The sequence below is a fragment of the Talpa occidentalis genome, unplaced genomic scaffold, assembly GCF_014898055.3.
Source record: "Talpa occidentalis isolate TD23 unplaced genomic scaffold, MPIMG_talOcc4v2.1 talOcc4.6, whole genome shotgun sequence".
NCBI classification, from domain to species: domain Eukaryota; kingdom Metazoa; phylum Chordata; class Mammalia; order Eulipotyphla; family Talpidae; genus Talpa; species Talpa occidentalis.
Genome location: NW_023604972.1, coordinates 82,355,092 through 82,374,795, shown reverse-complemented (window position 1 = coordinate 82,374,795; position 19,704 = coordinate 82,355,092). Strand labels below are relative to the sequence as shown.

At 40.7% G+C, this 19,704-nt stretch overlaps 1 protein-coding gene across 4 annotated transcripts in view; it reads right to left on the bottom strand.

Annotated features, from left to right (window-relative positions):
• KIF2A (kinesin family member 2A) overlaps positions 1-19,389 on the bottom strand; it is a 62,145-nt gene extending 42,756 nt beyond the window's left edge. For 2 of the 4 annotated variants that reach the window (XM_037530395.2, XM_037530396.2), the window contains exon 1: positions 19,259-19,389. In XM_037530395.2, coding sequence (XP_037386292.1) covers positions 19,259-19,322 — 64 coding nt within the window. In that variant the 5' untranslated portion in view covers positions 19,323-19,389. Of the gene's footprint in view, positions 1-18,745; positions 18,769-19,258 lie in introns of those variants that run through there. The other 2 variants (XM_037530394.2, XM_054688309.1) reach the window with 2 other exon arrangements.
• Positions 19,390-19,704: the final 315 nt, after the last annotated feature.

Sequence of the window (19,704 nt, the reverse complement as noted above, 5' to 3'; positions counted from 1 at the left end):
GAACACATCTTTCCAAGTATAGTTGTAGCAAAACATGTTAATTAGCTTTAGTTTCTAAGGAGGTTTGTTTAAAAGCTGTCTCTTAAAATACACAATCCCTTTCTTCATTTTAAAGGATTCTAAAGGATGTTCCTTTAGAATGAAAGTAACCTACCTCTTTATACTAAGTTTACAAAGTAATTTTGTCATTTTTAATAGTAAGATGGAAAAATAAAGATTATCAAAATGCTGCTTTCTGACAGAAAGACTAAATACGACAACGGATACTACAAACAGCATTATTTAGAACACCAAAAACACTGTTAGCTACACAGTAATATTCCTTTGTTATTTCTTGTCCTGTCCACTATCTCAAAGCAGTTTATAATTTATCATTTTATATTCTCTCCAACGGTAAATGTTGATATATTCCTAAATAGCAATGACTAGTAAGTGAAGACAAAAAAAGAATCTGGTGATTTGTCAGATGATCACAGCAGACCCAGCAGTCAAACACTTGAACTGTAATATTCAGGTTTTGTTAGCTAATCTAAACTGTGATGAAAAGAATACTTAATGAGAACTGTGTAAGCGTCACACCTTCTTCAGTAGCTTTTTGGTAAAACAAGGAGCCATTAGAGAAGGAGACAAATAGTGCCTCAGCTGACACTCCTAACAGTGCTGTTGCTGTTTAGTGAATCCCTGGAGAATGTGACTTTGCCAAACATAGAGACCTTTTTGTTTTGTTTTATCACATTTAAGATGTTACTGTTTATAACTAAATTTAAAAGTTCCTGCATTTCTCTTTTTAGACTTTAAACACAAAACTGGAATTCTGACAAAAGAGAAAAAAGGGGAATGGTACAGCTAAGAATTTTCATGAAGCAGAGTTTAAAAATAGGACATATTGTACACAAACCACAAATTTTCAACTTCTTGCCTCTTCTGTCCATTGTTTTGAAAAGGGATGTGAAAATTTAATGCTGCTCTGTTTCTCTGGGGTGACAGGGGAACTGCTGATCTGTTGGAGTTGTTTTTGTGCTGACTGAACTGCACGACACACATCAAAATATGGGTAGAATTCTCATTTAGAAGAGTCTACTACGTTTTTGAGAAAAGTTCCATTCTGAATTTGCACAAGGGTAATAAGAAAAATGTCATAAAGGGGCCATGAAACTATTAAAAAATATTAAATCACTACAGCTTCCTGATATTACTCTGCATATTTGGGATTGGAGGGAGGATTTAAAAACTATCCAAACCACCAGTAAAATGAACACAAAAACTGAAATTTCTACAACCAAGTCATATGATTATAATCCTAAATGAAACACTAAAAATGTAAATACCACACACACAACAGAATTTAGAAGAACTTCATGAAGTTTACCAACTCACATTTATTACCTAAATAAATCTCAAAACATTGTAATTAAAAGGTAATTCTTCATATCCACATTCCCTCGGGTGACAGAATACCTGAAACATGTTAGAGAATAAAGGATTTACTATCTATAATACCACAGATTTTTATAAGTGATGTTAAAATAACACGTCACTGAGATAGTCCAAAGTTTTGAAGACTTCCTTTCACAAATCTGCTAAATTTACTGAGCAATGCTATCTAATTGCTCGCTGGCTTAGGTTTTTACTTACTCATTCCATACCAATACTGTGGCGCTATTTTCTGACTTTTTTTTTTTTACAGCTCCATGAGATATATCTTTAAATGTACCTTTTCATCCTTAATCTCATCCTTAAATATATTTCTCTTTGAACTATTTCTAACGAGAGAGTGAGAGACATCTTTTTCACAATGATTTTCAACAGTTTTCAACAGCAGTAACCTAGGCAGTGTACACTTGTACATACCAATTAACAAAATTTAAGTATAACTCAGAAAAGTGCCCAAAAAAATGACAAATTATTCAGTGATTCCAACTGGCTTTCCACTTTTTAACTTTCATTAGGGAATTTAAGACCTGAACTCAGATGACTTGAGTGCAGTAAACAAAATGTTTAGTCAAAGTTACCAAGCGTTAATGAGGATGCCAAGTGAACTGATAACATCAAAATCCTTCCCAAAATCCTCTCATAGATAAAAAGGCTCAGCAATCTGGATAGTCTAAGAGAAGAAGCTTACTTTATAATACTTAGAGGGGGGACTTGCTAATGCCTAGGGAAATAGCAGCATATGCCAATACTAAAAACGCTAAGTAAAAATTTCTGATAAGGAAGTTAGCCTGTCTATCTTTCCTGTTTCCTAGGAGAGTGGGTCAGAAAAGTTTCTGTGAAATCTTTAAAGAATGTTATAAACATATTACAACTGATTTTCAGAAACCTGTATTCTAAAAAAAAGATATTTTGTCACTAAAAAAGGACTAACACAGAAATGTCTATATAACCCAAATAATATTGATACCTACACTTAAACATTAAAAATAAAACTGCTACAGTTACAGTTGAAATTTTGATTAGAAATGTTGAGTCTCTGGTCATTCTAGTACCACGTTAAACCAGTCATTAATGAAAATGAAATCTTTAATTTTAAAATACAGTAGTTTCTGTCTTTCAGGTTTTCATTCCAAAAATCCCATTGGATGCCTGACACCAGATAGTACCCAACTCTGTACAGTTTTTTCCTTATATGTACACACCGATGATGAATTTTAATTTATAAATTAGGCACACTAAGAGAGTAATAATAATACCTAATAATAAGAACAGTTACACTAATAAAAATGAATCTGGTCTGTTTTCCCTTAAAATTTCTTACTCTGTAATATTTTGGGGCCACAGGAAACTGAAACTACAGAACGCAAACTGCAGATATGGGGAGACTATTGTATTTTTAACCACTATTTAAAAATGCACTTCCAAATGCATTATGTATTATTGTGGTCTTGAACAGCTGTCCAGATTCAAAATATATCAATATATTCACAATGTCTTTACTTTGGGACTGAATTTTGTCCCCCAAAATCTGAGTGTTGAAGAGCCTCTGGGAAGTAATTAGGGTTAGAGGCCATGAGATTGGGGTTCTCATGGGGAGATTTATAAATGACTTCATACGATGAAGAGCAAGAGGGAAATGTTCTTCTCCACTACAGGAGTATGTAGTTAGCTAAGGACAAAAGAATGGGAGAGAAGGAAGGAGGGAGGATCAAAAAACTGAGAGGCCAGGGTACTAGAAGGATCAATTATCTATGAATGTTGTAGTTATGAAGAAACATGACAGGAATAGGGTCAGAGAGAATAAAAAAGTCAAGAGCCAAAATATTCAAGGAATTAAGGAAGCTGGTGACGTCTGAAATTTTATGTTGGGGAAGCAGGTACATACATGATGTTTCCATTAGCCAAGAAAGGCATAGAGAAAATACAGATATTTGAAGATTAAGGCATTATTGATAAGCTTAATTTGAGATACTATAAGGAAATCTATGTGGAAGTATTAAGACAGATCTGAAACTCAAGAAAAGACTGGTCTGAAGAGGAAAGTTTATCAAGTTGTCATTTTTAAAAAATTTAATTCTAATATGTAAAATTACAAACATGTATGTTATAAACCCCCAAATGCCCTTTAATCAGTTTCTTTATTCTTTACTACATGGCCAATCTTATTGTCATTCCTCCCACCACCAGTATTACATTAAAAAAAAAAAAAAGACTACCTTTTTTTTTAACAGCTTGATGCATTTAATCATCCTTTGCAGGGTTTCTTTTAATTATTTTTAAAAACCTTAATAATTTTTATCTATCTATCTATCTATCTATCTATCTATCTATCTATCTATCTATCTATCTATCTATCTATCTATTTATGCAAGCAAGCACTGGGCACAGTCAGAAGCGCAGGAGGGTGAGAGAATTCACCAGAGCAGGCAGAAGGACCAAAGCACACTGCTGAGGGGAGCAGCGGGTGGCAGGAGAGGTCTGTGCACCATGTGGGAGCCTCCTCCTGTGGCCAGGGAGCAGCCAGGGATCAAACTGGCGCTGCTGAGGCTGTGGGCAGCTTGGCAACCCAGCACTCAACTGCTGTGCCACCAGGGAAGCCCTGCAGGGTTTCTTTTTAAAACCAAATTTTACTAATTTACAAAACTATCATTTCAGGAGTATGGTTTTGTCTCAATATGTGTATATGCTTCACTCACCAGCCATCAAAGTTTTTGTGCCATCACACTATCAAACACTCCCTATCTAGCAGAGAACCAGATATGGTCTGTTCCTTAAAATTTACAGAAATAAATAAATAAACAAACAAACAAACAAATAAATAAATAAATAAAATTTACAAAGTGTGACAAAGTTTATTAAGGAAAAATAAAGTGTATTATGAGAGAATAAGGAAAGATTAAATTCTGATGTGCAAGTCAGGAAAGGCCTCTGAAAAAGTGCAAAAATAATACACTGAGAATTAAAAGCAAAAGTTTAGTAAAGCAAAATGAGCAAGAAGAAAGTTTTAGTAAGAGACAGCTCATGCAAAAGTTCTGAAATGGAAAAACACTAAGTGAAGGCTAACAAGGCTAACCACTGGGAGCAAAGACATAAGTGTTTAAGGAAAGGCAAAAGCCTAACATATAAGACCTTGAAAGCTCATTTTAAGGATTATCTGGTCCATGTCCTTCAAAATCTTGATACAGGGCCTCCCCTAGTGGCGCAGCGGTTGAACGCTGGGCTGCAAAGCTGCCACAGTCTCTGCAGCGCCAGTTTGATCCCCGGCCGCTGGCGAGGGTCCCACATGGGGTGACAGACCTCTCCTGCCGCGCCCGCTGCTCCCCTCAGCAGTGTATTTCGTAAGTCTGCCTGTTCTGTTCCCCGCTCTGGCTCTAGTGAATTCTCTTACCTTCCAACGCTTCTGTCTGCACCCAGTGCTTGTATAAATAAATAAATAAATCTTAAAAAAATAAACTTGATACACTAATAATCTTTCCTTGTTCTATATTTTCAGACTCCTCTCATCCCTGTGGTCATTTCAACCACAGATAAGCTGATTTGATTTCTCTCCATTAATCAAAGGACAAATTATTAGATGGCATAGCTTGTGTATCTTCCATTTCCCCACAAAAATGGCAGCTCCTTATGGACAGAGACTTTTGATTTTTTTTGTCTTTTTTCTTTTTACTTTTTTAATTTATTTTATTTATACAAGAGCCAGGGTACAGGCCAGACGCGTGGGAGGGTAAGATAAGTCATCAGAGACAGAGCGGGGAACAGAACAGGCAGACCAATGAAATACACTGCTGAGCGGAGCAGCAAGCCAGACAAGAGAGGTCTGCTCGCCATGTGAGCCTTGGGTTGCTCCAAGGCCATCAGGGATCGAACCAGCACTGCAGAGGCTGCAGACAGCTTCACAGCGCTGCGCTCAACGGCCTGTGCCACCAGGAGGCCCCCCCTTTTTTTTTTCATTGCTATGTCTCAGTACCTCATACATTGCCTGAAATACTCAATATAATGGTTAGTAAACACATATATAGAATACAGTCAACTATCCTCTAACCAAGGGCTGGTGTTTTGAATAATTTCCTGGCAATAATGTCATAGTCATATAAAAGATTAACTTCACTGATTCTGGCCTCCATTACGAGGCCATCTACTTAAGCAAAGTAATCAAATGCAAACTGATAATAACACATGGAGATTTTTTTTTGTTAGCCTCATTTATTTAACTATGCTCAGGTTTTGAAAAATCTCCCCCAAAGTTATTTAGTTAGGCTGTTCAAGTATATTAGATTAAAAATACCTATTTTTCGGGCCTCCCTGTTGGCGCAGTGGTTGAGCACTGGGTTGCGAAGCTGCCCGCAACCTATGCCGCGCCGGTTCGATCCCCGGCTGCTCCCCGGCCACCGGAGGAGGGTCCCACATGGCGCGCAGATCTCTCCTGCCGCCCGCTGCTCCCCTCAGCAGTGTACCTCGGTCCTTCTACCTGCTCTGCTCCCCACTCTAGCTCTGGTGAATTCTCTCACCCTCCCGTGCTTTTGACTGTACCCAGTGCATGTATAAACAAAACAAACAAACAAATAAATAAATAAATAAAACATGCCTCTGTTAAAAAAAAATACCTATTTTTCAAAAATTGTATTGAGAAATATGGTCTCTGGGGCCTCCCTGCTGGGGCAGGTGGCTGAGCGCAGCCTCTGCATGTGCAGGTTTGATCCTGGCCAACCGCAGAGATACCCGCAGAGATACCCACATGGCGAGGCAGACCTCTCCTGCCTCACCCGCTGCTCCCCTCAGCAGTGTATTTCAGTTAGTCTGCCTGTTCTGTTCCCTGCTCTGTCTCTGAAATTAATAAATTAATCTTTAAAAAAATAAAAAATAAACAGACAATACAATCCATGAATGTTTTGACAGAGTAAACAGAGAGTACCGAGACAACATAAAGCAGGGAACCAATCCTAGTCTAGCAATCAAAGAAAGATGGAGTGTTTTAACAAAGGCAAAAAGGAACAGAAACTAGGTTAGGTAGTACAGTGTTCTAAGGCAAGAATTCAGAGGCTGGAGCACCTCAAATACATGGCAAGAAATGAGACTGGGGGCCTCCCTTGGTGGCGCAGAGGCTGAGCGCCGGGTTGTGAAGCTGCCCATGGCCTCTGCAGCGCTGGTTCGATCCCCGGCCACTGGCAAGGGTCCCACATGGCGCAGCAGACCTCTCCTGCCATGCCCGCTGCTCCCCTCAGCAGTGTATTTCGTCAGTCTGCCTGTTCTTTTCCCCACTCTGGCTCTGGTGAATTCTCTCACCCTCCCGCGCTTCTGACTGTACCTAGTGCTTGTATAAATAAATAAATAAATCTTTAAAAAAAAAAAAAAAAGAAATGAGACTGGACAGGGAAGTCAGACTGTTCAGGTTTTAGACAAGCTACATTAGAGTTGGACCTTCATCCAGGGAGCAATAAAGACAGAAGTCAACGAGGTTTACAGCACATGATCAGTGGGCTAAATTTATGTCAGAAAGGTTATTCTGAAAGAGTAATCTACCAAGGGTGGAGAGAACTATTTGAAATTTGCTGCAACAGTCCAAACAAGACATAATGCTACCTGAACCAAGTTATACTGGAGGAAAGGAAACAGGACAAGGATGGAATGAAGAACTCCTTGGACAGTTAATCAAGAGTACCTGAAGAAACGAGGTTAAGTGAAAACAAGGACTCAAGGAATAAAGACATCTAGGTTTCTGATTTGTATAACTGTGTGAATAAAAATGATGAGAGATACTGAAGAAGTAGATTTGGAGAGGGGGCAATAGGTTCAATTTTTGAATATGTTGAATTTGAAGTATTTATGAGCCGTGGAAGTGGAGCTATTCAATAACCTGTTAGATATACAAACAGTACACGTCTGGAGCCAAACTGAATTGAAGTATTTAGTTCATTCAGAGAGAGAACAGTGTGAAAAGCAGTGAGTCCTGAAGGACACCAACATTTAAAGAACAGACAGAGAAAAAAGGACCTGCAAAGATCTAGGAAAGGTCTAAATAGCATTATTTTCAATTTAGTTAAGAAATAGCTCTTAAGGAAACCAAAAAAAGTGTTTAAGGTTAAAAGCAATGTATCACTCTAAATAAAACTGCATACCAAAGAGTATATAAAGGAAATACATACACTATTTAGGGTAGTGTTGTGTAGTCAACTCTCCATATCAGTTACAATTCCGGGGGAAAAATAGTAAAAATAAAACCCATGTATAATCACAAAGCAATTTCAAACAGTTTTATAAAAAATAAAGATCACTGATTCTACACAGGCCCCCAAATTGATCAATTATGTCAGATTTCTAGTGAGTTACTATAAGTTGTTATATTTTCCTGACAATATAGCTGCTTATCTAGTAAATATTCTTGCACCTGATAGTATATGTAAATGTCTAAACTTTTGACAATCTTGTGAGCAAAAAGGACCCAAACTTAGGCAATGGTAGAGACTAGAAAGATTAGCATCTCTTTTCTAAAAGAAATCAAAAAGCCAAAGAACACTTGTAGTGAGTGCAACAGCTATTCAAAACTTTGTGTAATTTACATGGTAACCTCTCCTACGGAAAAGTCCAATTCCTTCCAAACCATTAGATGAAGGGACACTAATGATCATGCAGCAAATGCTTGTTGTATTAATAATAACACCCAAAGGCAAGGTATACCGTAGAAAAAAAAGGTATGTAATTAATGACCTGTCTTCCCTTATCTGAAATATCCATACTACACAAAGAATTCTGAAGGAGTCATAGTCCAAAGACTTTAGAGGCGGACAATCCACGTTCCAATCTCGTATTTGCTACTCTCTATGACTTTAGACAATCAATTTCCTTATTGAAAAATAAATAAGGTTTGAGCAGTATTTCAAAGGGTTATATGTGGTTACATTTTAAGACTTCCCTCATTAATTAGGGCCTCTAATTTGTTATTTTTTTTAATTTATGCACAGAAGAACTGGGGTATAGTCCAGAGTTGTGGTGAGGTGAGAGGATTCACCAGAAACAGAGTGGGGAGCACAACAGGCAGATCTACTGAAACACACTGCTGAGGGGAGCAAGCAGATTAGACAGGTTTGCTGTGCCATGTGGGCTAGCTCCTTGGCTGGGGATCGAACTCTTGTCACAGTGGCTGGCAATAGCTTGATAGGGTTGAGACTTTTAACCCCTGCACCACCAGGGAGGCCCTTGTTCTTATTTCTTAAATACCCTATAGGTAAAACTACAATATCCATAGCAATTATAGGTTTTTAAAAAAACCTACAAAATTGTTATTTGCTCACCTTTCATGAAATGAAACAATCAGATTTCATGTGCTTGTCTCACAGCTATGAATTTCCTATCACTTAACATTAACAAATCAACTCTTGTTTAACTTTAATCATGGTTCATCTCAAGGATGAGTCTCCTAAGCAAACACATTTATCATGGCATTTGAACTATAAACCCAAATTGTCCATGGACCAAATAAAGAGATGGAGCTAAAGCTGCAAAGAATACCTGAATGAGTCCTCTTGTTGCACTATAGCATATTTAAAAAGCTTTGTCAGTAAACCTTAAACATCTCATATTGGCCAACAAACTAAGCCTAACATCTATGAAGAACAAAAATTTACTTTAATTGCAACCCTACATTGCAACCCTACATTCCTCACTATCAATATCTTCAATGGGAACACTTGATCCAGTTGATGAACCTACTAATGACACATCATTAATACTCAAAGTCCAGAGTTTACATCTGGGCTCACCTTGGTATTTTGTTTTGACAAATGCATAACAACTGTCCACTATTATAGTATCATATAGAGTAATCTTATAGCTTAAATTATAATTTCACTCCCTAAGAATTCTGTGCTCTATCTAGTCATCCATCTGCTACCCTTTTTTAAGTCCTAAATTGTAAACAGGATTAAGAGATTCTAAATGCTGAAATAACATCCAGAATCTTGAAGATGAGAAGCGAAGGCAAAAGTCAGGGTAGAAAGAATTGACCTAAAATATGCATGAAAGAAAAGGAGAACAGGGCCTCCCCGGTGGCGCAGCGGTTGAGCGCTGGGCTGCGGAGCTGCCCGCAGCCTCTACAGCGCCAGTTCGATCCCCGGCCGCTGGGCAAGGGTCCCACATGGCACGCAGACCTCTCCTGCCGCCCGCTGCTCCCCTCAGCAATGTACTTCGCCAGTTTGCCTGCTCTGCTCCCCGCTCTGGCTCTGGTGAATTCTCTCACCCTCCCACGCTTCTGACTTTACCCAGTGCTTGTAGAAATAAATAAATAAATCTTAAAAATAAATAAATAATCTTAAGGAAAAAAAGAAAAGAAAAGGAAAACAGGTACATTTCAAGAAACAAAACACTTCATTCCTTATAGAACTGAATCCAAATTTTTAACTAATTCTTTTTACTTCCTCCCCAACCCCTTCCAAAGAATTCTGAAAGGGTCGTGGCTAATAAACTATATAACTGAGTCTTTAAAAGGCAAAGTAATTATAGTTAAGTAAATTCTTGAGGTGCATATAAACATTTATTGGAAGTGACTCATATCTTACTCACCTTTAAGATATTAGTGGCAAAATCTATAAACAACCTGAGTTGAGTACTCTCTACAGTACTCTACAGTGTATTCATAAATAGGATTAGTTTGAGTAAACTGAAGAGATTTCAGAACTTACACTCAGACTTTCCAAATGTTAAGCTCATTCCTTTCAACTTACCTGTCCTTTTTTGCCCCCCCCCACCCACCCGCACAAGTGATTTATCACCACAGAACATCAATTCTTTTTGCAGCGAGTTCTACATCTATCTGTTCCTTAATCATTGCTAACCCTCCTAGACTGATGCAATCTTAGCCTTGCTAGCTCTCATTTTCAGTACTACTCTCCCTCTAATCTATCACTAATCACTAGCTAACTCCTATTACTGCTTTAGGAGATTAAGTCCTATAGAAGTTTCCAAATGTTCTAGAAATTATTTCCAAGATGACTTACCCTATCTTTGTTTCCATGTTTTTAATAAGGTGCCCCAGATTCCCCCTTAGTTTTTATTTTTTTCATCTATCATTCTCGTCTGTACCTACCTTAAATGTACTTTTTAACTGATAGCCCTTCTCTTCCATGAACCTCTCTCATGTTATACGCCATGCCCGGAGTGCCTCCTTTCCCACAAGGCAAGACTGGTCATCTTCCACCCACCATTTAAACTTTGCTCGCCATGAAATCTGTCAGATTGCTTTTAGGAGATGCTACTTTTTCTAAAATAATGGCTCACAACCCTGCTGCACAGTGGAATCAGTGTATAAAGTAATTTGAAATAAAATACTGATGCCCCAGTGCAGCCATTATGCAAAGCGATCTGGATTTACCTTAAAACTAAAATTGGAAATACTCAGCAATCATATTCTTGGGCATTTATCCAAAGAATACGAAACCATCAATGCAAAAAACTATACACTCTACAATGTTTATGACAACATTATTCACAACAGTTAGGAATTGTAAGCAATCTAAATGTCCATCAACAGTTGAGTGAATCAAGAAAATGTGGTACATTCTTAGATGGAATACTATTCAGTCATAAGGAATGATGAATTGCAACCATTCTCAGCAAAATGGAAGGAGTTTTGAGGGAATTATGTTTAGTAAAACAAGTCAAAAATGGCAAAAACAAATACTGGACATTTACACAGCAGATGACTTGATAAAGTAAAATACTTACAAAAACTTGAGGATGTTAACACCATGAGAGTGCTAAGGTGAAGAGGGAGTAAGGAGGGAGAAAGGGACAAGGGGATAAAAAGGATGATGGTGGGAAAATAAAAGAACACACCCACCTATAAGATAAATGAATACCAACTACTATGGGAATAAAAGGCCCTTTCATAAAATGGGGAAGATACTGTCTACTATACATTTAGCAAAGCAACTGACAAAAAAAGTGCAAATGTTATATTCCTCAGGGAGCCAGAACTAAAACCTGAATTTGCTTTTTTTAAAATAAATATTTATCTTTTATTTATTTATGCACACAAAAACTGGGGTGTAGGCCAGACGTGCAGGGGGCGGTGAGAGGATTCACCAGAGACAGAGTGAGAAGCACAACAGGCGGATCTACTGAAATACACTGCTGAGGGGAGCAGCGGGAGAGGCAGGAGAGGTCTGTTGCGTCATGTGAGTTAGGGATCCTCCCTGGCCAGGGTTCCAACTCATGCCTGGGATTGAACTCATGACATGGAACTCATGTGGCAGAGTGGGGATAGCTTGATAGCACTGAGACTTGAACCCCTGCACCACCGGGGAGGCCTCTGAATTTACTTTTTAAGAAAGGAATAGAAATCAAGTGTGGAAGATATAAAGGGACATGGCTTCTGAAGCTAAGCAGACAGCTGTCAGTCAAGATTCATAGTCAAAAGGGTCACTAGGCAAATTTTACCTTAAGTATGTCTCCTGATGATGTCTTTCATTAAAAAAAAAAGTACACAGGTGGAATTTGGCTAAAATCAATGCTAAAAGAAAAGAAAACAAAACCTGGAAAAAATCTTTTAAAACAAAATATGGTGCAGGGAAGTATCTGATCATTATAGTCCCTTGGTCACACTGTATGGGGAGGTTGTTCCTCAATAACATGTAAGTCCCAGCAGCTGGCTCTATTTTAATGCTCTGCTTCCTTGGTTCCTATGTTTACAAGCACCCCAATGTAGGATATTTAGAAAGAAACCTGCCAGGGGCTGGTCTGCCAGAAATTTAAAAACGAGTAAACCATATTCCATTAGATACCAAGCAAAGGTTAAAAGTTATAAAGTTAAAATGAAATGGTCTTAGATAACGGAAAATAGGGCAATAATGGCAATGCCAATTCAGTGGACTGAGAGGAGACAGGACTGGTGGTGCAGTAATTGAGAATTCTGAGGTTCATCAGGAAAGCATGCCATGAGGGATAACTGGTTATGTACAAAGTAGGTGAGAGGGACAGCACATATGATGTATTTTCCATTTAGAAGAATCAAAACTTCAAGAATTTAACTTAAAAAAATTTAAATCTAAAGAGGAAGTGGTAAAGGTACACACACAAAATGACATACTGCTATCAATAACCAGTCACACTGTATGTCAATCAGTCATTAGTTTTTAGAGCAGGAACTGTGTGTGCCTTATTCTTTTTTATATCTCCAACACCCAATATATCACTAGATTGTGAAATAAAAGTTTATTTAATTACATTTGCCTAATGTATTTGTTTTATTGTACAAGCCAGAGATGCGGGGGTTTAGAGGATTCACCAGAGACAGAGTGGGGAACAGAACAGGCAGATTGACTGAAATACACTGCTGAGGGGAGCATCGAATGAGACAGCAGAGGTCTGCCTCGCCATGTGGGTTGCTCCCTGGTGGGCAGGGGATCCAACTCCTACACTAAAAGTAGGAGATGCTACTTTTTCTAAAATAATGGCTCACAACCCTGCTGCACAGTGGAATCAGTGTATAAAGTATTTTGAAAGTGCTGCAGAGGCTGTTAACCCCTTGCGCCACCAGGGAGGCCCTGCCTAATGTATTTAATCACATTTCTTAAAACCAAGAAATGTGAGACTACATTATCTTGTGACATGCCATAATCCTTTTAGGTAGTCTCTGCACAACAAAATACTTTCAAGCCCCAGTAAATGTACAGTGGAGTGTGAGCTTTATTGTAGCAGATAGTAACAAAAATAGGCAGTATCAGAAATAACTGCTGGACTAGATTTAGAAATCAAACTTTTAAAAGGCACAATCCCCCGCCTCCATTTTTCTCTTGGGAGATAGTAACAAAAAGTTAACTTAAACTCAAGGCTAGCCAACAATGAAACAATATTCCATTTTATGTTTTAAGTTTCTACTAGGCAAGATCCCATTTAGCTTTTCTACTAAGTACATGGCATAGCTGGACGCAGTATGTATAATTAAGCACTTAACTGTTGACTATGGTGAGTTCTAATATCTAATTTCACTTTGGGGCTATATACCAGTGGAATTACTTTAACCAAAAGAGCTGGTATGTGACAGAGGGGCAACCTAACCTATATTTGCACCACAACTAGACTAGAAGAGAAAAAATTAATTTTATCTAGGGTTTATAAAATTCTATCTATTTTTAAGCTCAGAACTATGATCTCAAAATAAACACCTTAAAAGTTTATGTAAGGTTATACATAAGAGATGGTTAAAAGGAAAATGAGTGACTGAAACTTAAACTTTGCAAGAAAGAAATAATATATTAATGAGACGTATATTTGCAACTAGCAAGAAAGGTGATCAGATTATCGCTCAAGGAATCCTGTACTGGATTTTCCACACTCACACCTCTTTCCTTATTTGAAAAGACACAGGTAGACCCAGCAATTTGCTATTTTCTCTAGATTTTTTTCTTTTTGTGATATATAAGACACCCCCACCCCGCCCCCAGTCCCAAGACTTTCATTGTAACAATCAAGCAACTGAGCTGTGACTACAGATTCCTGGTTTTCTGTGGTAAAAGCAACAAGTGAGTGAACAACTGAAAAAGACTCTAAAGCCTTAGATTTCTAAGTTTCAACGCTTAAAGAAATGTCAGGATTCAATTTGACCTCACCAATTCGAAATTTAAGCAACATTATCAACTGTAGGCTTACTGGGCCTCTTTGGTAGAACTTTTTAAAAAACCTCAAAATACACAAAGTATACAATTTCATACCATCATCAGCTAACATTTACCACACTTAAAGAGAGAAGCGGGAATGAAGAAATAGTATTTGGTTCAGGCCACACCCAGCCCCTTATTAACTATGTGATTTTGACAAGTAATTCAGATGCCTCATCTGTAAAATGATGTATTGGACAGCTCCCTAGCCTGCTTACCTCACATGCTTTCTGTGAAGATCTATTAAATAAGATACTTGGGAAATTATGAAGGCCTAAAATGGAGCCATTTTGTCCTGCTAGTCACCATGTAAATTACTAATTCACAAATTTCCCCATTCTAGTCACTCCTTAATCAGAGTAACATAACTCTACCTACAGTAAAACTAAATGCACAGCTGTATGGTTCACCTTTAGTTACTAAATCCCACCAGTCTATTCTCCAAAAGACTTTATAACTACATGTAAAGATGAATTAGTTGAAGAACAAATGTGGCAAGGGATGTAAAGAATTAGCTCACTTAATATTTTTTTCTAACCGCTGCCTGCCCTAATCCAAAATTCCTGATAGGTTCTTTGAAATCTTCAATTTGCTCTGAATTTCAGATACTGAAGTAAAGCACTCTTTCCACCAAGGTTTAATTAAGAAACAGGAATATTTTCCTCCCGCAGTTTTAGATTTTATGCCTTCTACTCACTGTACTATATCACTTTGTATCAGATCATCCCAATCAAGCCCCATAACATTGCTCTCTAGTGGTTTTCCCATAAGTGAGAAATAATTTCCTACATCTTGCTTGAGCTATAGAAAACTGTATACGGTCCCCAATTACCAGAAAATTCTTCCCTTTACTGTGACAGTTCTTAAGAGATATTCTGGTTTCTATGCTATTGATTAAGCAAGACAGATTCCTGGATACTACTGACAAACTACATGAATCTAGACAAAGCCACTTACGGTGCCTTGGGACTCATTTTCCACATTTACAAAACTGAGAACTACATAACTCCAAGTATATTTTTGGTTGAAACAGTCTATGGTTCTCTTCAGATCACTTGTATCAATACCATGATAAAGAGATCCCAAAGAACAACTCATCTTAACAGCAGCTTTCAAATATTTGAAACATTTCTCATCAGTACCCCAACCTCTAAAGGATAGTCAGAGTTACTGTAGAACAGATAACTATTTTAACAGGGAGTGCAGTTTTTTAATTTTCCAATAAAGACTAGCTACACAACAGCAAGATTTTCATTGGACTCCCAAGTCCAGAGTCACTGGATTCTGAAAAGGAAATGCATCAGAAAAACAATAGGAAGACACATGCAAGAAAATAAATCACATATGATTGCCCATTTCCAGAAAAAAGTCCTTTTTTATACCAGGTTCTCTATTGTGGCTGGGAACAACATCAGAAGTCCAATCCTAACCTCTGTCACTTCTAACCTTAGGAAAGCAGAAAAGTGGGCCTCCCCGGTGACGCAGCGGTTGAGCGCTGGGCTGCGAGGCTGCCCGCGGCCTTTGCGGCTCCGGTTCGATCCCCAGCTGCTCCCCGGCCACCAGAGGAGGGTCCCACATGGTGCGCAGACCTCCTGCCGCCCGCTGCTCCCCTCTGCAGTGTACTTCGGTCCTTCTGCCTGCTCTGCTCCCTGCTCTGGCTCTGGAGAGTTCTCTCACCCTCCCGTGCTTCTGACTGTGCCCAGTGCATGTATAAACAAAACAAACAAACAAACAAATAAATAAAACATGCCTCTATAAGAAAAAAAAAATTCTTTTAAAAAAAAAAAGAAAGAAAAGCAGAAAAGTGAGATCGGCCTTAGCAGATCACTCAATTTTAATCAACTTTGAGGCTCTTGAACCAAGAGGCCTGTCCAAAATGTGGGAGACCAGAATATGGAGGTGGCAGCACAGGATGAGCACAGATGGAAGTTTCATTACCTGGGTAACATTTCTTCTGAATGTTTAATTAAAATGTTTGAAAAGCAAAAATCCAATGATACATGAGTCACACAAAAACTGAACGCAAGGAATTCTGTAGGCATATGGGGGTGGGGGGCTACATAAATGAATTCTGGGAATTTAAGTTTATTAGTAAGTATTTTAATCTTGTAAGACCCGAGGGCTCTGGTTGAAGTATACATGTGTACCCTTTCATGCCTCAATTGCATTCTTTACAGCATTCCTCCTCCAGTGCAGCTTGAAAATTTTAAAAGAAATGTACCCAAAAATTAACACTTAAAGGAATATGCTATCTCATAAATGCTAAAGAATGACTTAGGAAGTCAAAGGTTGATGGGTCACCTAGTTTTAGTAATTAGTGAAGTTCTACTGGGATCAGTTTTGAGCAGGCTCTTGAAAGATAGGAATGCATCTCTTTTAGTTTACATGTTTGCCCTTGAAATACGTATGATTAATATATGAGCATCACTGATAGGAGAAGTATGCCTGAAGCAAGGACAGGGATCACCATTAGCAAGCATGCAGGAAAACATCAAGTCACCAGTTAATAGCAGTCTGAAGCAGTTCTTCACTTATGTGATTTCTCTTGTATCAGGCACTGCAAAGTTTATTTTTTTATATTTATTTTACTTATGTATGCACACAAGAGCTGGCTTGTAGGCCAGAGGTGCGGGGAGCAGAACAGGTAGATCCACCGAAATACACTGCTGAGGGGAGCAGCCGGCAAGACAGGAGGGTCTGCTGCGCCATATGGGTCAGCTCCCTGGCCTGGGATAGAACCTGTGCTGCAGTGGCTGTAGATCGCTTCATAGTGCTGAGACTTAATCATTTGCGCCACCAGGAAGACCCCGCAAAGTTTATTTTTGTTACTATAACCACTAGTGTTTTATCCAATAGATATGGAAGGAAACAAGAAGGGGTCTTTAAAGTGAAAAACGGAAAGCTTGAAGGAAGTCTCCCAGGTATCAATTTCCTATGAAACCACCACCCAATACAAATGATCATTCCCTTCTTTCCAAGGTCTCTTGTTATCTTTCCCCTTCGGCCAATTTCAATTGTATATCTGAGATGCATAAATATGTATGTGAGTATAGGTTAGCACCATACCAACTGTGTTATTTTTCATGGGAAAACTTTTTAAAATGTGGATTTTAGGGCCTCCCCGGTGGAGCAGCGGTTGAGTGCTGGGTTGCAAAGCTGCCTGGAGCCTCTGCATCGCAGGTTCGATCCTGGGTGAGAGTCCCACATGGCGCACAGACCTCTCCTGCTCTGGCTGCTCCCCTCAGCAGTGTACTTCGTTTGTCTGCCTGTTCTGCTCCCTCACGCTCCTGCACTTCTGACTGTACCCAGTGCTTGTATAAATAAATAAATAAACAAACAAACAAACAAATAAATAAATAAATCTTTAAAAAAATAAATAAAATGCGGATTTTAGGTTACTAGCACTTATGTCATAACACAAAGTTCTGACATGTCATTGTTTCTGGTATAGGCAGAAGATGAAGGCTGAAATATCCTAGAACCCCAAAAGAAGCAAAATTGTTTCATATATGATATGTTTAAATCTTAGTCCAAAAAAAAATTAAAATGCAAACCTTTCAAATGTCATGATACTGTTTTCTTTTTCTCATAAGATTTTATAGATGTTAAGGCCTATAGTCAATAAAGGTTTAGAATAAAAGAACTTATATTTTATTGCACCCCCAATTCCAATACGCAAATCCAATTTTTGCTAGTAGTGAACCCACACACACTCACCTAAAAAAAAATACACTGAGGAAAAGTAATTGGAAGAGAAAATACAAAAAATCCCCAACCCAATTAAAGTACACGTCTCTTCCCCACTAGTTTTACTGGTAACTTCCAAAGCTCTAAGTGGTATAATTTATCTATACATTACACAGGTATAATGCATCTTGTATTTCTACATAGATGTTATCACAAATTATCTCAAGTATAATGAAGGCAAGAAATTATTTGCTATACAGAGTCTTCCAATACATCCTACAGATAACATGAAAGTCAACATAGCTTCACATAAGTTAGTCAGACATGGTAGAAACAAAAGGATGTGGACGAGTGAGCAACGTTACTATTGACAAGGCCAGACCATAACAAATAAGCCATAAATAAAAGGGATGGGTACGAGGGAGACAGCATCAAAACCACAAGTTTTCAATACTGGGATTGAAAGAAGGGAATTTTACGTATTTCCCTCCATGTGTTTCTCCTTTAATAAATTCTATCCAAGTCTAGCTGATCCACATCCCAAGAGGTTTCCCAAGAGAAACCTATAGAAAAGCACACGTCTAAGACTTTCAAATTAAAAAAAAAAAAAAATTAAGCAGGTGTTTCCACCGCCACTTACACCGCTCCCCGGGTTACCTCCCCGCAGGGTGTGAAAATATCAACATCCGGTAGCCCACCCCAGCGCCCCGGCCGCCTCGCCGGCTGGCTCAGCCCGCCGCTTCCCCTTTTCGGTCTCATCACCTTTGAGCAGCTTATGGAACACTTCTTCTCCCTGCTCCCCCACCCTCATTCAAGGCTGAGCATGACATCTCCGCATCCTTCTCCCAACACGGGCTACCCGAGGGGAGAGAAGGAAGAGGCGAGTCGGGAGAGGCGTGCTCCAGAAACCAAAGCCGAAGCCGCCTGACGCCCGCACAGCAGTTTGAACCCCCGGAGTTGGCCTTTACCCCCACCTTGGCCTCTGACCAGCAGCCGGTGCTCGCAACGCCGAAATCACGGTCGCCACGCTCTCCCCGCCCCCACTCCCTCCGAGAGACACCGGGGAATGAAAAGGCCGCGGGGATTGGGGGGGACGTTAGGCCGGGTCCTCCCCACACCAGCCCGCCCCCCGCCCCCCGCGCCGGCCCCGCGGGAGGATGGAGACGGCAGGGCCCCCCGGTCCGGAAGCGTCCGCCGCGCCCGCCCGCAGCCCCCAGAGACGCGGCCCGCGACCCCCGGCCCTTTCCCGCCGGCCTCCCCCGGCCCAGACCCCCCGCCGGGCCGCGGCCCGTCCCCGGCCCCGCGGCGGCACCCGGGGCGGACCCCACGCCGGCCTCCCCGGCGCACACGCCGCACACAAAAGCGCCACGGCCGCCGCCTTCCCGCCCCCACAGCCCGGCGGAGCAATCAATGGGCGGCCGGCGCCGCGTCCCCTCCGCGCACACCCGAATGCGGAGCCCGGCCGGCGCGGGCGCGGCGCCGCTCACCATCGCTCCGCTTGATCTCCACGTAAATCCCGATCTGGATCTTGCCGAAGTTGGCCGTTGCCATCACCTCATCGGGAGCGGCGGCGGCGGGCCGAGGGAGGGAGACGGGAGGGCGGAAAAGGCGGGGAGGGGCGGGGTGGGTGTGGGAGGGGGAGCGGTGGCCCGCGGCCGCGCCGGCCCGGGCGACAGCGTGAACGCGAGCCGGGGCCGCGAGGAGCAGCGGCGGGCAAGCAGGCGGAGGCCCGGGCCTGCAGGCCGGCGGGAGGACGCGCGCGCCGGGGCGTCGGGGTGAAGCGAGGGCTGGGGCCGCGAGGCGGCGCGGGGGAGAGTGGGAGGGCCCGAGCCGCCCGCCCGGGAGCCGACGCTGGGGGGGCGGGGCGCCGCGCGCCTGCGCAGAGCGCGCCGCCCGCGTCCCTTCCTCCTCCGCCGGCCTTGCCCCGCGGCCT